The following is a 17583-nucleotide window of genomic DNA, read 5'->3' on the forward strand; positions in this document are numbered from 1 at the left end:
ATTCTTGAGGGAGAGGGGGCAGACCAAATAAGAACTTAAAAGGGTTTGGGATTGTTCTAGCGAAAGAAATTCAACATGTGAGAGGGATTCAACAAGAGGATTCTCCTTAGCTGGCTTTAAATATGGAAGAGGCTGTGTGGCAAGGAATGGGAGCAACCTCTAGGAGCTAAGAGAAGCCCCCAACAGACATCCAGCAGAGAAACAGGGACCTCAGTCCTACAATCACAAGGAATTGAATTCTGCCAAAACCATGTGTGCTTGGAACAAGACCCTGAGCTCCTGATGAGAACACAGCCTGCTAACACCTTGATTTTAGCCTCGTAAGATTGGAGAACCCAGTCATACCATGACCAGAACTGTGATCTACAAAGTGGTGAGCTAATAAATGGGTGCTGTTTAAAGCTGCTACATTTGTGGTTGTTTGTACATGCACTTGAAAACTAACAAGAGGATCTCAAAATGCCTTCATGTCAACATTATGAACATAACGTCTCATGATGATGATAATAGAAATGGCAACTTTGCTAAACTTGAACAGACCTTTTAAAACAAAACCCTAATAGCTTACTCAGAAAAAAGTAAAATTTTAAGCCTCCAAGTTTTTGTATCATTAATACTATAAATATAAATATTAATAACACATTTTATAACTATTATTATTTACATTTAGTAATCTGGTTGTTTACAAGGTGTTTCCACAGAAACTGTATACAGTGGTGGTAAACATACTGGTTTTAAAGACAGACAGATCTAGGTTAAAATCATGGCTATGACTCTGGTCTTGAACAACTACCCTAAATCTCTCATGCTTCCTCATCTGTTAAATGGTAAGACCTTTACCTATCTCCTAGAGTTCTTGAGTTTAGGACACAATACACATAAACTATCTGGCACATATACATAAACTATCTGTGCCCTAATAAATGTAAGATTATTTTACTGTTCTTTTGTACTATCACTTCCTTGAAAGCAGGGATTATGTCTTCATCATCAATGAATCCATAGTGGCTAGCACAGTGCCTGACACATAGTAGGTGCTCAATAAATCTCTGTTAAGTAAGCAAGATATTTTGAACAAGACTGTGATGGAAATGGTATTCCCATCTTACAGATAAAAAACAGAGGGCCAGACAGGTTGAGCTTTTTATCCAAATTTTCTTAAACTAGAAAATGGTAATGTATAGAAAAAGCTTTCTGAATTCAAGTCCTGTGCTCCGTCCATGGTACTATACTATACGTAGGCACCAGAGGTATATAAAATCTCATAGAGAGGTATACATATCTCATAGGTAGTATTTCTAAAATACTGTGCTCCAAAAAAAGGGCACAAAGAATGGCCACCCTTAATGCACATTCTACTAAGTGGAATTCTCTATTACGCAATTTCTATTCCTCACTTATGCCTATATTTGTGAAAAAGTACCACATTGTAAAAATGGTTTCTATTGCCTAAATCCCCAAAGTCCACATGATGGGTAAGTCTCATTATCACAATACATTTGTATTCCACTATAAGAGTCCTGCTCCAATTAACTTTTTGTGCAGAGAGAAGGTTTTTTGTTTTTTGTTTTTTCCCAGTAAAAAATGGGTACAAAATAATGACATGACAACAGTAGATGCTGGCAAGGATGTGAAGAAACTAGATCACTCATATGTTGCTGATGGGAATGTAAAATGGTACAACCACTCTGGAAAACAGTTTGGCAGTTTCCTTCACTTTGTTATACAGCAGAAACTAACACACCATTGTAAAGCAATTATACTCCGATAAAGATGTTAAAACAAACAACTAAGCATACACTTGCATACAGCTGAGTAATCGTACTTCTGGGCATTTATTCAGAGGAATGAAGATTTTGTGCACCTAAAAACCTCTATATGGTAGTTCACAGCAACTCCATTTGTAACAGCCAAAAACTGGAAACACCCAAAATGTCCTACAATAGGTGAACAGTTAAACAAGCTGCGATATACCCATACCATGGGATACTACTCAGCCAAAAAAGAGAGAGAAAGAGAACAAACTATTGATACAGGCAACAACTTGGACAGATCTCAGGGGTACTGTGCTGAGTGTAAAAAGCCAATCTCAAAAGACTACATACTATATGATTCCAGTTACATTACACTGTTGAAATGACCAAAGTATAGACATGGAGAACAAATTAGTGCTTGGCAGGTTAGCATGAGGGACAGCTTTGTGCAAATGAAATAGTTTTATATGCTGATTGTGGTGGTAGTTACATAAATATACATATCATAAAATGACAAAGAATACACATACATTGTACCATTGTCAACTTCCAAGTTTTGATATTTTAGTATCGCTATATAAGAGGTAACCAACCATTGGGGTAACTGAGTGAAGAGTACCCAGGACCCCCAGCACCCCTCTGTTCTATCTTTGCAACTTCCTGTGAATCTATAAGTATTTCAACAAATAAAAATGAATGCAAAGCCAAATGTCTGAGAACTCTGGTAGAATTTTCTACATTCTCTACAGTGAAACAGTACCTCCTCATTTGAATGGTCCCAGAGTAAACACAGTCCATATTTTTATAGGGTACTCTGAAAACAAAGAAAGATGAAACAATCACACACAAAATTATAAACTTTCTCTTCATCTCAGATGTTGGTATTCCTTTCTCAGCCATCTTCATTCCATCTTCTGGCCTTTCAAGTCTCATATCTTGAATTTACTGCCCAGTGACCTACACTACGCTCAAAAATTACTGGTCCCTATGCCTTGTTTCTTCATTCCAATGAAGCTGTACATTCCTTCAGAAATTTCAACTAGATATTAGGTTATCCAATTCCAGATTAGACCCCTGATGAAAGGTATACTTTAAAATAAAGAAAAAAAGCTCTTCAGCCCAAATTAATACCAAATTAATAAAAGTTACAGTGTAAGAGAGATTTCTGAGCAGAAAAGCCTTCCAGATTCTGCTAGCCTACTCTAAGCCATCTCCTGCCCTCCCTCTCACAACACCCCAGGCCAGCTTCAGCAACCTGATACCTTCCTTCATAAAACAAACACCCCAAGAACACAATTTACATCTGCAAAGCACTTTGGTTCACAAAGCACTTGTACACAAGGGATCTCATTTGGTGCTCATTAGACTGTAGAATACATAAAAGCAAGTATCTATTTTCATCCCTATTTTAGAGATGAGGTAACTTGACTTGGCAAAGTAACTTCTCCATACCATAAAGGTGAACAGTTACGTTGCAGAATAGGGGATATAACTCAGATCTGTTGATTCCTAATCCTAAGCAATGTCAAAATATTCTATCAACCTAAGCACCCCATTCCCAATGTGGTAACAGACATTTAGTAACAGTAAATGCGAGAAGAACAGAGGCAAATAGCGGATCCAACTGAACTGATCTGATCCCACTGAAAGCAGAGGTTCTTAAAGTATGGTCTCATCCTGAGATCGGTAATATGTCTAGTGATTCTAAATAGAGCTTTCAAAATAGGAGGTTGAAATGTACTTCTATGTGGTTGAAGAACTCAGCTGGCACAGCAAAGAATAGAAAGAAAGGAGACTTTAAATTTACTTCAGGTAACTTTACTGCTTTATGCAACTCACCAACTCAAGATTGCGAAGAAAGGGCAGAATCATGGTGCTATAATTTAAATAATTATGAATAAATAAATTAAATTGGATCCCTAGCTCTCCCACATCTTGGCCAAGGGAAAAAAATAACAAAGCAAGGCTAAGCACAGGAAACCTCAAGGAATCATCTATGATAATCTGATTTTAAATATTCTGATCCTCCTCCTAATCTGTTCTTTCCAGAGGAAGCATGGCTGGGACTTGTCAACCCTTGATCAAAGTGTAAGGTTAAAAAAAAGGCAAAATAATTGGAAAAAGCCTTGAAAATTAATCACATGAAAGAAAGTACTTTTGATGGCAGCAAACAGAAATGCAGAGTAGATGACCCCCGGACTGCTCACCGCAATATAACACTCCTCAGACAAAAAGTTTGAGAACCACACAATGTACAAATTAACAAACAACAAAGGAGATTTACTGTGAAAAGCAGAAGAGCATATAAGATAAAACTCATGATCTTAAAGCTGCTAAACATTCCATCAACATTTATTATTAATAGTATGCTTTTTGATTCAAACAAGTCGGTGGCCCCATTTTACCCCCCTTTCTAACACGATCATGTTGCTTCAGGAGAAATAAAAGGGAAACTTTATAGAAGTCTTACCAACACGATATTTTAGTTCTACGATGGTTTCGCCTTCTCTGCTTAATTCTGTTACTTCACAAGTGTAGTTTCCTAAGACGGCATCACGTTTATCCATCGTCAAAGAGGCAATGCCATTTAGTAATTCTGATGGTGAGATTTTTGCACTAGTAAAGTTATCGCTGGGCTTGGACTTTTGCTGACCTCCATCAAAGATGAGAATGTCTTTTCCTTTAAATTTCCACTTGACATACAATTCAGCAATGCTCTTCGCCTCCATGTTATTAACAAAACATGGGATGACAACAGTTTGATTGCAAACGGTGTATTCTACAGATCTGGTTGTATTAAATATTAGCTGAGCTGAACCTGGAAAAGAGAAATAAAATTGTTTCATTTCATTACAGAATTCTATACTATGAGATTTTACATATGTTACAAATCCTTAAGATAAAGAGAAATGCTTCTATTGTTCACTTAAGCAAGCAAGCAGCTATAGAGAAGATGGGCAAGGTTAAAAAAAGAAACAAATTATTTTAATATTAACATGCACAGCTGATAGACAACACTGTACACCTCTTCCTTATTCATTCCCAGTAAAACAAAATATACATTCTCACACATCTTGGGAATAAATTCAGCAACTGTGTTAGAACATGCAGGTGTAGTATCTGGCTTTGGAAGCTTTGACGTAATCATTACTGTCTTCTGATATATGTAGAAAAATACTATCCTTACTATGAGAACATTTTAAACAGAAAATAAAACCAAATATTATATTCAGTCTTAACTTCTATACACTCCTCCAGATAGAACTTGCTAAACTGATATGAAGTTTATCTCTATCCCTATGTTGCATTTCCGAAAAAGGTGTCAGGCTCTACTGTACTTAAATATAAAAAGTAAATCACATGAATCACATCACATCTTTCCACTAGGATGGAAAGTCTTAGAATGCTAAGGAGAAAAAAAATTCTCTATGGTTATTTTCCCATTGCAAAATACAGACAGCAACAGACATTTTGTATGCGAGTATTATAAAAGATTATACACAATTGAATGGTATTTTCCCACTCCCACATTTCATTGAAACTAAGGAACAACTTCCAAAGGTATATCACAGGTATCTCTTCCTTCTAGAAATCATAAACCACCCAAAATAAAGCTAAGACGCAAGTTGAAACCAAGAGCAGATACTGCTAATAAGTAGCATATATTCCATCAACTCTTTTCAACAGGATAAACTACTGGTTGTTGCCTTATAAAAGAGGGATTGAGAAATGCATCATCTTTCATCTAAAATGTGCAAAAATGTGGAGAAATTGTAGTTGTCTTCCATATTCTTCAGCCATTTATCAACTCTTTCATCTAAGTAGTTCCTTGGTGTTTCTCTCAAAAAAAGCACTAACAAATATAAATAAAACCTCAAGTTTAATCATTCATCTTTAAGATTTTTTTCCTTCATCGGGGCATAGGATGTTATTACTCTAGGAACATAATTACTCTTCAATAAATGCCCACTGAATTGAATGCTAGGATGCAGAGTGGAATATGAACTGAACAATGTTCAAGAAGCCTGAGAACAAATCCCATCTCTGTCATTTTTCAGTATGCGCCCTTAAGCAAGTCACTTAACTTCTCTATGCCTTGGTTTACTCTCTGTTAGTAAGAGGATCAAAAACGAACACCGGGCTGCTTCACAGAATTGTGGTCAGCATGACAGGAGAAAATATATTGGCAAGTACTCTCTAAACAATACTGTGCTATAAATATGTAGGGTGATACTATAAAAACTAAGCACTATACAGCATTTTAATGTAATGCTCCAGACCTTCTCTGACTGGCAGGTCTAAATTGTTACATTGCTGGGAATCTGCAGTCTGAATCAATCCTGTGGGCATCCATAGCTCACCTCTCCCTAGTTCTTTATATTTCCAGCCACCCAAATATCAGGAAGCCCCAGGCAAAACCTGGACTTCCAACTGCATTCTTCAAAACCTTGGAGTTGTAAATTATTTCCCCTGAGAAATAAGCATTAGGGGGAGACTATAGTGTACAAGGAGAGAAGAAAGTGGCTATGATGTTGGAATTAGAAAGGAAGGAAAGTGTCAGAAAATATGGTCAACGATTTTGAAATGGACAAAAAGATTACTGGGAGTCCTTTCAACGGAGTGCTGGGCATTGTCTGACAGATCCTTTTTGAGTATCTGATTCTATAGGGCCTGTGCCTTTTGCTAAGACTGGGCTGCTTTTACAATTTTGTAAGTTGTAGAAAACTGATGGTAATGCGAATGATTCATATCCATAGAGATACAAATAAGTTTTGTTCTGCCATTGATTTCCACCTGGTGGAAGAGAGGAATTTAAACAATTACATTTTAGGGACTTCCCTGGCGGTCTAGTGCTTAAGGCTCAGTGCTTCCACTGCAGGGGGCACGGGTTTGATCCCTGGTTGGGGAACTAAGATCCTGCATGCCTTGCAGCGTGGCCAAAAAAAAAAAAATTACATTTTACTGCGCTGAGGACACTGACCAATTTTGCATTTACTCACAAATTCATTTCACCATTCCTGATTTCCCATATGTACATGTGTCTATTCTTCCAATTCTCTTTTAAAACCAAGATGGTTATACCATCTTGCTGGTTTGCTTATTAATGTGAAATAAAAACTCTGACACATGTTCATTTTATGTTTGTTTGAGTCAAGATTTTACCTTCTAAAAATTATCCTTTAATTAAAGAGATACAAGTGAAGAGCTAAGTTATCCCAGCGATCTTTTGTAGAAGTGGTAAGACCGCTTCTAAGTAAGAAGCAGTCAGCAAGCACTCCACGATTTCATAACTTATGTTTAGAAAATGAATTTTCTAAAGAATACAGAAAGCACTGATTATACTGTGTTATTTGTTGTAATATTAATGCAAACATTTTTATAGCTGAAGCAATTTAAGTAGAATAAACGCTGTCAATAAACTTCAAAGTGAAATTGACCTGGATAAACTATAATTTGAATACTCCTTGCACTAATAATTAATAAATAAAGATAGTCCAAAAATGTTGCTCCATCAGCTGTTAACTACAACTTCATCCTCTATAAACATTTGTTAAAAAGCTATTAAGTAGTAAAATTATCTGATTTGGTTTTTCTCTATTTTGCCTACTGCCTTCTGATGAAACAGCAAAGTGAAGAAATGATCTAAAATATACAGAGCAAATAAAGGATCATATAGATAATTATCATGAATAAGTAAGTTCTGAATAATCAAGAAATGCTACAGCAGTCTAAATCAGAGAGAAATTGATAAGTATAACCATCAGCCATGCCAGTTACAGATAAATTAACAAATGAAATGAGAAAACTAACATATCAAATGCCACAAATACTGGACCTTACAACCTCTGTGACTACAGACCACCAACTCAAACCATCTCATACCACAGTCCTCAAAACAGCTGCTATACACTTGCAGAAAAGGCTTAATACATGATACTCACAGTACACAGGCCTAGGTCAGAAATGCTAACATGCAACAAATGTTTATTGAGAATTACCTGATCTGAAACACTGTGACAGGATGTGGGGATACAATAATGGAAAAAAATGTAGGAATTATCTTTAAGAAGCTTAGAATTCTCACTTGGGGGACTGATACATACTTTTTATAACCCAAGGTCATAAGGGCTGTCCTACCTGTATGAAGTGCTATAGATGGGCAGGAAAGTAATCAGTCTTACGGATTTCAAAGAAAATGTTTGTTGGGTCTTCCCTGGTGGCACAGTGGTTAACAATCTGCCTGCCAATGCAGGCGACACGAGTTCGAGCCCTGGTCGGGGAGGATCCCACATGCCACGGAGCAACTAAGCCCATGCGCCACAACTACTGAGCCTGCGCTCTAGGGCCCTTGAGCCACAACTACTGAGCCCGCGTGCCACAACTACTGAAGCCCACGTGCCTAGAACCCGTGCTCCGCAACAAGAGAAGCCACCACAATGAGAAGCCCGCGCACTGCAACAAAAAGTAGCCCCTGCTCACCACAACTAGAGAAAGCCCGCGCACAGCAGCGAAGACCCAACGCAGCCAAAAATAAAATAAAATAAATAAATTTATTAAAAAAAAAAAGAAAATGTTTGTTGCTACTAAGAGAACAACAGAAGATTGCCATGGACCCTGACCATTTAGGCCTTCAATCTTTTATCATTTCACATGTTCCACATAAAAGTTCTCTCCACTGTAACAACTCTGAAATCACTCTCCTTTTGCAAGAGCTTTTCTTATACTCTCCGAAGGAGCCCTCTCTTCCTATTTCAAGTTGAGTCCTCCAGATAAGAAACCAGAAGCTTCCAATACTTCCACCTATAAATTTTCTTGCTACCCCAACTATCCACACCTCTCTTCCCCTCACTTCCTCCTCTTCAGAAATGAACCCTGTCACATGAGAGCTAGTTTACATTTCTGCCCCACACTCATCAATCTCCTCGAGGACTTTCCCTCGTTGACTATCATCCTCCGACATCCCTCAAGTTCATTTACAATAGGTTTAAAAAAACTTTTTTAAATGCTTGAATATTAGCCAACTGAAAAAAAAAATCCCTTGTACTTGTCTCTGTTTCCTAGCATCCTAGAAAGATAATCTACATGCATTTCTTCACCTCTTACTCACTTTTTAAATCTCTGCCACCTGGCCTGCACCTTGCCTTTTTTCACTACAACAGCTCTTGCCAAAGTCACCAATCATCCCCTGTGAAAACGGAATGCACATGGTTCACTCTTTATCTTGACTTCTCTACAGTTCTTGAGCCAGTGGGCAGCTAGCTCCTTTCTTGCTCTTGTCTCTTGGCTTCTATGTCTCTGGATTTCCTCCTAGAGCCTTCTCCATCTCGTTGCAGCATTTTTTCTTTATTGAAATCTATTCCTTGACTCACAATAAATATTAGGTTCCTAAGGACTTCCTATCCAACACTGCCTCCCCACCCCTCCCCGTCCCAGTATTCTCCCTTACTCCAGGTTTTAACTACCCACACATTTTATTTAACTAGGCCTCACCTTTCTCCTTAACTGCAGACCTTGGAAAGCCAACTGGTTGCTATGTGTTTCCACTTGGATGCACTACAGTTACTTCAGAGTCAACATGTCCAAAAATCTACTTACCCTCTGCCTACCTTCATTCCAAATCCTCACTTCCCTAAAGTATTTTCTATTATCTACCAGTCAACCAGACCTGGACCTACGAATCACGCTGGATTCTGCTCTCTCCTAAGCCATGGAGAGTTCTTGTTAGGCTCAGCCTATTTAACAGTTCCTAAATCCAATGTCTGTTGTATGAATTAATTAGACATTCATCATTTCTGCCTTGAACTATTGCCATACCCTCTTAACTAGCTCCCTGCCTTCAGCCTCAATGTTTCCCCATCCCAGCCATGTATTTTCCACAGTTCCCAAAATAACTGTTCCAAATGCAAATATACACTCTTTTGCCTAATACACTTTAACAGCACCCGCCGCCCCCTGACTTTCAGGCTAAATTCTAAGGGTATTAGCATGGAATACAAACTAGGTCCTTCAAGATCCTGTCCAGCTCCACTTCCTGTACTCCTTCATTTCCAAACTAAGCTCCAATCATAATGACCTTCTTGCAATTCCATGGATATGCAAATGAACTCTCTTCTCCATGCCTTTCCCCCCACACACAAGCTGTTCCCCAGCCTAAGGAGGCCTGTACCTTTCACTGGGTGTTCAGGTAAGAGCACAAACTTTGGAATCAGACCTTGGATGGAGATTTAGCACTTCCTAAGTGTATAACCTTAGGCAAGTTACTTAATTTCTGTATCTCAGTTTCCTCATCTATAAAATGTGCATGGTGATAGTGTACACCTCATAGAGATTTTGTTAAGATTTAATCAGATAAAGAACATGGAGTTCTTCTTTCAGTGCCTTTCATATACATAGCAAATGTTCAATAAATGGCAGCTATAGTTCACTAACTTTGGCTCTTCCTGAAAGCGCAGTTGAGACGTTCAATCCTGTCCCCTTCGTTGCTACTACTCAACTGTATTCATCCCTCCTTATTGCTCCCACTGCCCCTTCTTCAAGTGCTGTCACTGCATTTACTATCAAATCTTGTAACTACTGTTTTACTTTACTGATCTCTCCTTTAGGATCAAAAGATAGTAATGCAAGGACAATGTCTTCATTTGGTATCCTATGGATGTAACCCAGGGTCCAGCAAGTAGGACTTAATACATTTCTTCTGAATGTAAAAATTTAAAGTATGAATCCCAAGAAAGGAAAATCTAAACATCGTATCAGGGAAGAGTCACTCTTCTTCCATATTTCAAAAGAATCCTCCACTGTTTCTTACTTCTATAGACCTGATTACAGTATCGTGAAGCTACATATTTTAATGAAAAATCTAAATCAAGTCAGTTGCAGATTGGATGGAACAGTTCCTTTAAAATTACTTGTCGTGTCTAAGAATGCTCTTCCTACCAGGTGGTGTTTAAACTGGGTCTGGAAGGATAAGTAGGAATGTCATAGAAAAGGAAGAGCTTTCTAGGCAGAGTACATAATGAGTACAGAGGAATGAAGAAAGAGAATAAACGAAGGCTGATGATTATTCAGGTGAGCTCTAGGAAAGGGGGCTGGAAAAGATGGTTAAGAAGTATTGTAAAGGCTTCTTTGAATGTCATTCTGAGGAGTTTGGAGTTGAAAACATAAGCAGTAGCAAACCACTCAGACTTACTTACATTAAAAAAAATAATACAGCAGTATGAAGGGTGAATTGTGGGCAGGAAAGGAGATGGGAAAGGAGATACATTAAGAGATCACTGCAGTAATCCAGGCAAATGACAACTGAAGAGAAGGCCAAAAATTACAGTAAAAAAACAAAAAAGTAAAATCGACGTAAGTCAGATGTGGGAGGTAAAGGAGAAGAAGAAAGAAGAACTGTAAAGTTGTTAACTAAAAAACAAACAACCCAATCCAAAAATGGGCAGAAGACCTAAATAGACATTTCTCCAAAGAAGATATACAGATTGCCAACAAACACATGAATGGATGCTCAACATCACTAATCATTAGAGAAATGCAAATCAAAACTACAATGAGGTATTACCTCACACCAGTCAGAATGGCCATCATCAAAAAATCTACAAACAATAAATGCTGGAGAGGGTGTGGAGAAAAGGGAACCCTCTTGCACTGTTGGTGGGAATGTAAATTGATACAGCCACTATGGAGAACAGTGTGGAGGTTCCTTAAAAAACTAAAAAAACTAGCATATGACCCAGCAATCCCACTACTGGGCATATACCCTGAGAAAACCATAATTCAAAAAGAGTCATGTACCAAAATGTTCATTGCATCTGTATTTACAATAGCCAGGACATGGAAGCAACCTAAGTGTCCACTGACAGATGAATGGATAAAGAAGATGTGGCACATATATACAATGGAATATTACTCAGCCATAAAAAGAAACGAAATGGAGTTATTTGTAGTGAGGTGGATGGACCTAGAGTCTGTCATACAGAGTGAAGTAAGTCAGAAAGGGAAAAAAAAATACTGTATGCTAACACATATATAGGGACTCTAAAAAAAAAAAAAATGGTTCTGAAGAACCTAGGGGCAGGACAGGAATAAAGACGCAGACGTAGAGAATGGACTTGAGGACACGGGGAGGGGGAAGGGTAAGCTGAGACGAAGTGAGAGAGTGGCATGGACATATATACACTACCAAACGTAAAATAGCTAGCTAGTAGGAAGCAGCCGCATAGCACAAGGAGATCAGCTCGGTGCTTTGTGACCACCTAGAGGGGTGTGATAGGGAGGGTGGGAGGGAGACGCAAGAGGGAGGGGATATGCGGATATATGTATATGTATAGTTGATTCACTTTGTTATACAGTGGAAACTAACACACCACTGTAAAGCAATTATACTCCAATATAGTTGTTAAAAAAATTAAAAAATAAAATAAAATAAAAATAAAGTTGTTAGCTAAAATAGCAATAATATGCATAACTAGTTAGACTGTGGATTAACTATAGAGAAAAGAGATTTAAGAGATATAGGGGTGAATATTCTTTCAATATTTAATAAGCTGAGTATTAAAAGTACCTGTGGTGCAATGAAATGGAGATGTCCAGTAGATCCCAGGATATATCAATCTGGATTTAAGAAGAAAAGTCTGAGCTACAAAGACTTGGGAATTACCAAGAATATAGGCGGTAATTGAAACTGTGAGCATAAACAAGATCACCCAGAGAGTCCTTGCAAAGCAAACAGAGCAGGTACCAGAGAATAAAGTGTTGGGGAATATCAATATTTGTGGAGCAAATAGTTAAAGAGGAACAAACCAAGGATGTGAGAAAAAGAAGTGATAGAAGTAGGTGAGGCAGCAAAGAATGCCACTGCAGACACCAAGGAAAGGTCTTAATATGGACAAAACAGATGTCAAGCAGGATGAGTAAAAACAGCCTCTAGAGATTTAAAATTTCACCATTAGCTTCTTTACCTGCAGCAATGTCAGCAGACTAGGGACTCGGCAGTATAAGAAAGCAGAGAAAGAAGGCAGTGATGGAAAGAGCGTGGAGGCCGGGACAAGGCCAAGGTTTTTTTGGTTGTTCTTCTTGTTTGTTTTTAATATGGGGTGAAACTTGAGCATGTCTGCTAGCTAAGATGAAGGAATCAATGAAGAAGGAAAGATCTAAGGTACAAGGCTTAAGGATTAAGGTGATTAGGCAGGTCTCCAAGATGGTGGAAGTGAAAGAGCTGTAGACAGGGGATCCTTTCCTTGGAAAGTGAATAGGAACACTTCTGACACTGAGTGAAGGAGGAGAATGAGATGAACATTGCCTAAGATATTATAAACAAGTTTAGTAATGGTGGGCGGGAAGTTGAGAGAGTCCACACCACACATCACTATTTTTTGCAGTAGAGCAGGAAGTTAATTATTTGCTTGGAATGGATGTTCAGGATTGGGGTAAGAAGCCCCAGCAGTCACTAAGGTGAATGAGGCAAAGCTCGTTGAGTAAAGACACCTGCGAGAAATGAATCCTACTAACATTTGCCATCAGGCTTGGTCTCTGGTATGAAGAACTGGAGTCTCAAACTGAATTGGGTTAGAATTAGGGTCAAAAGGAGGATTTAGTCAGATCTCTCCTCAACAGAAACTAAAGTCTGGGGTAAAATGGAGATGTCCACACCTGTTTAGTTCTGACTCAAACTAATCTCCCACTGGGTTTTAAAGTGGCCTCATGAGAACAGAAATGGTCAACCTAGAATTATAAGGCCCAGGGCAGTTTAAAGTCAGTAACATCCAGAATTACAGCCTTATCAAGCACTTAAAATATATTAAGTACTACTGCAGTATAAAAACAAAAAATCCCTTCTCTTCATAAACTACACTTTAAGTTATTAAGAGGCATACAGTCCGAAATTTGTCTGTATGTCCAAGAGGGCCTTGCAAAATGCTTAGAGCATAACATGGGCTCATACTTGCTTGAAACAGGAAAAGCAATTTTGATAGACCCTGCACTTGCCAAATCCCTTGCCTTGCTTTTTAACCTATAAGTGTGACATGTTTTCAAATATGCACTTATTCTCCTAATCTAAATCTTAAACCCTGGGATTGACCAGATTCTGAGTCTTATACAACTGCTCCATGGAGATGGAATAAAATATTCAGAGCAGGGTGTAACTTCTAATTCCTGTTGCAACTCCATGTAACCACAAAGAGGGAAAATTCAGGTTCTATTGTCTTAGTCTAGGTATATCAGAATCAAATTTCCTGGGTGCTCTACATTTTTTTTACTTTATTACTACAATGAGTTTAGCAAAATTGATGCTACACTATCATTCTTGTTCTTTTATCATAGAAGAAATATCAGCACTAGTACACAAAGTGAAAGTTGCTTTATCACAACCCAAGAGTGCATTGTATTAGGCTGAGGCACAAGATATAAAAATATAGAAATTTTTCTCTTGTATAAGAAGGTATGACAGCAAAAACCTAAAAGATGGGTAAAATGGTTATATGAAAATTACGTCACAAAAAGAGCATAAATGTATTAAAAAACAATGCCTATAGTAGCTAGAGTTGAATTAACATCAAGGAATGCAAACTTAGTTTTAATAATGCATTTTGGATTTAGAATGTTTATCAATTTTGGGAAAACCACCTATTTTTCATCTTTAGAACCTGGCCTTTCAAATCTCCATTAACAATTCAGTGGCAAAGATAAAACTTCTGCCGAAATACAGATGACAGCATGAGCAAATGTCCTAATGGTAGGCATTTAGTGTAATGCTTTAGCATACTGTCTCTAGACTCCTGGGCAGCCCCGGAAATAAGTACTTTTAAATAGGCATTTACTTCCTTAAAATGGCAAATTGTGGTTAAAAGTAATATATTCTTTAGGAGAAAAGAAAACATTTTTGTATGAGCAAGCCAAATGACTAATAGACTTACACAATAAAAATGTTTTTTAAATCATGTGTACCTTTGATTTTAAAAACTCACTTTGAACAAAGAAAAATCATTCAACCACTGATAAGACAGTTCATATCTCTGTCCTTATTTGAGTAGTGTTTTATTTACCAGTTAGTGAATACCACTGAAACTGCTGATGCGCTTTTAAACAATGTATAATTGGACATATGGGGGAGGGGGGAGGAAAGGAGAATAGTAACTCATTCTACATCTTGTAAACCAATAAAGGATGTTGTATTTTGCCTGTAATTAGAAGGAATGGGCATTTTAGACAACTTCCTTTACTACAAAGATCAATGGAAAGAAACTGTAGTGGTTACCAGGAAGGACCCTTTGATTAACGATCATTTATAAATGAAGCTGAAAGCAAATCAAACCTGAGTACAAATAAACATACAAATCCATGACTTCCTTACTCATTATAGAATCTAAATTCAGTCTCCCAAATACTTTGGTTTATAACTACTTGTGTTCTGAGACTGTTAACATCTCTTCATACATGTTCTTTTAAAACTACATATTAAACACACATGCACAAAAATCCATTATATCTATGACAAACACTATCCCTTCCTGTTTTACATTCAACACTTAAATGCATAATGCCTCTGGTTTTTTTCAGGTTATTATTAACTAAGTACAATGAAATACCATAAATTCTGAATTCCAAGACTCTGTAGGGACTTGAGCACACTACTGTTGTACGTAAATGAGTGCTAATTATATGTGATCATACCTATTACTAAAAGAGGCCTAACCATTTCTATCCCCAAAAGTACGATTCTAGCGCTTCTTTCTAATCTACTTGAAAATAGGACCCCGTTTTTAAAACAGTACATGATTTACACTTTTTACGCTTCAAACTAGCTTTGAGACCAACGGTCTGAATTAGTAATATTTTATTACAAATTCATAATCGGGTTCAATATAAGGCTTTCTGATCATACAACAGGTTTCTGAAAGCAGTATTATTTGAGCTATAATGATAGTAATGGGCAATAAGCCGTTAAGGATAACAGAAAACACTACCTTACCTAATATCAACCCTTCAGATAACAGAGATTGATTATTAGCAGCTCCAACATCCCAGGCGGCTTCAGAGTGAGGAAAGAGCTAAGCCGGGACTTAAGGGCATTTTGGAAATAGCTTGAAGTCACAAGCCTTTATGAATGGCACAGTGAGCCTAATAACCCGTTTAAAATCTAATTAACTTAGCATTCTAGAATAAAATGTAACAACTGCTTGTTACTGTTACTCCAACTCAATTCTGAATTTTACAAAAAGTTCACAAGAGGCTCTATAGACGTGAAGTGTGACAGGCACTGTAGAGCCACGAAAATTCCCATTCCTTCCTCAGTTGTTACAGACGAAGCACACGTTTTAAAAAAGCGAAATGGATTCCAAAAGCTTGGGGGGCCAAAACGCCTTTGGCGTCGAAAGACACCAAATCCCACTCTGCCGCAAATATGCTTTGACTAGAGGTTACTGTCTTCATACTTCAAGCGAAATCTGGATTACTTTTAAAACGGTTCCCCTAAAAAAAGTAGGAAAACTTGAACGTGCAATTCGGACTGTATTAAAGTGGATGATGGGGCGTGGGAGTAGCGAGAAAGAGTTTCCATCCAGGAAGCTTATATCTAGGGTATTAAAAAAAAAAAAAAAAAAAAAAGGAGCCAGAAGAATCTTCTGATTAAACGCTGGGTTGGAAATGAAACTTAACTGTGTCCTTTACGTCCCCTTAACTCCTATGTTCAGGTGGGAGGGCAAACAGGAGAAACCCCTTCTTTCAGACTTCGCCAAAATGCGCACTTGCATCGCATGAGGCTCGGGCCCTCCCACTCTCCCTCCTTCAACCCCAAATGCGTTTAAAGCACTGAGGAGACAGAGGGTGCGAAAGAGGGGGGACCCTAACAGCTGCCAACCCCTCGCCTCTGATCGCGCCCTTTCTCTCTACAGCTAATTTTTGAGCGAGGTGCACGGTTTGGAGTCTTCCTCAGTGTGTGCATCTGGAGGTGGAAAACAGGGGAAGATGAGCCCCGCTCTCACCCAGGGGAAGAGGAAGAGGAGGGAAAGGAAGCAAAGAAGTGGGCGCAGATTACCCGCGGGGCCCTCCTACGTCCGCACCCCGCTCGTGCAGGGCCCGCGTGCCCCGCGCCCTGGCCACCCTCTCCAGGCAGCCGCCGGGCCAGAGGGGGCGCAGCCCACACACCCGCGGGGGCGGCGAGACACTAGCCGCAGAGCCAAGAGCGAGTGACCACTCACCGCAGCGCGCCGAGCCCAGCAGCAGCAACACCACCAGGGGCCACATCTCCGCCCCCGACGCGGGGTCGCCGCCGCCGCAGGTGTCTGGAGCAGGCGCCGCCGCCGTTACAGGGAGGACCGACCGCCGCCTCCCGTCACAGTCAGGACCGGGTGCCCAGGCGGCTTGGCCGCGCGCAGGCGCGCTCCCGCCGCCCCACACCCGCTCCCCCTCCCGCGCGGGCCGCGCACGCGCGCTCGGCCTCGCCCCCTCCCCGCCGCGAGTGCTGTTGACGCGGCGCCTTCCCGACTCGCGGCTTCGAGTTCCCACTCCCGCCAGCTCCCGGGCGGTGGCGCGCGCCGGGCTTCCGGGTCACGCCCTGCCGCCCCAGTCCCCAGCACCCCCGTCAGTGTCCCCTCCCCCCACTGGAGGCTGAGCGCGTATTCCCACGCTCACCGGGGCCTCATTGCCCCTGTGCCTGTCTGCTGTTCCCTTTTCGCCTCCCGCACCGCCGTGGGCCCCACTGTCCTCCCTCCACTCGTCCTCTCCTGCTTTCACTCCCATCCTCACGCTTCAGGAACTACCGCCCCCAGGCGCTGCTCAGCCGGACCGCGCCGGCCCCTCTCGAGCCCATGATCACTCGCCTCTCCCGGGG

At 39.7% G+C, this 17583-nt stretch overlaps 1 protein-coding gene across 6 annotated transcripts in view; it reads right to left on the reverse strand.

Annotated features, from left to right (window-relative positions):
* Nucleotides 1-17136, reverse strand: part of CD47 (CD47 molecule) — a 51879-nt gene extending 34743 nt beyond the window's left edge. For all 6 annotated transcript variants that reach the window (XM_082394771.1, XM_082394770.1, XM_082394769.1 and 3 more), the window contains exons 1-2: nt 16952-17136; nt 4225-4572 (exon numbers count right to left, since the gene is read on the reverse strand). In XM_082394771.1, the coding sequence (XP_082250897.1) occupies nt 4225-4572; nt 16952-16997 (394 nt within the window). In that variant the 5' untranslated portion in view covers nt 16998-17136. The remainder of the gene's footprint in view (nt 1-4224; nt 4573-16951) is intronic.
* Nucleotides 17137-17583: the final 447 nt, after the last annotated feature.

The sequence above is a fragment of the Balaenoptera borealis genome, assembly GCF_965194805.1.
Source record: "Balaenoptera borealis genome assembly, chromosome: 5".
In the NCBI taxonomy this organism is placed as follows: Eukaryota; Metazoa; Chordata; class Mammalia; order Artiodactyla; family Balaenopteridae; genus Balaenoptera; species Balaenoptera borealis.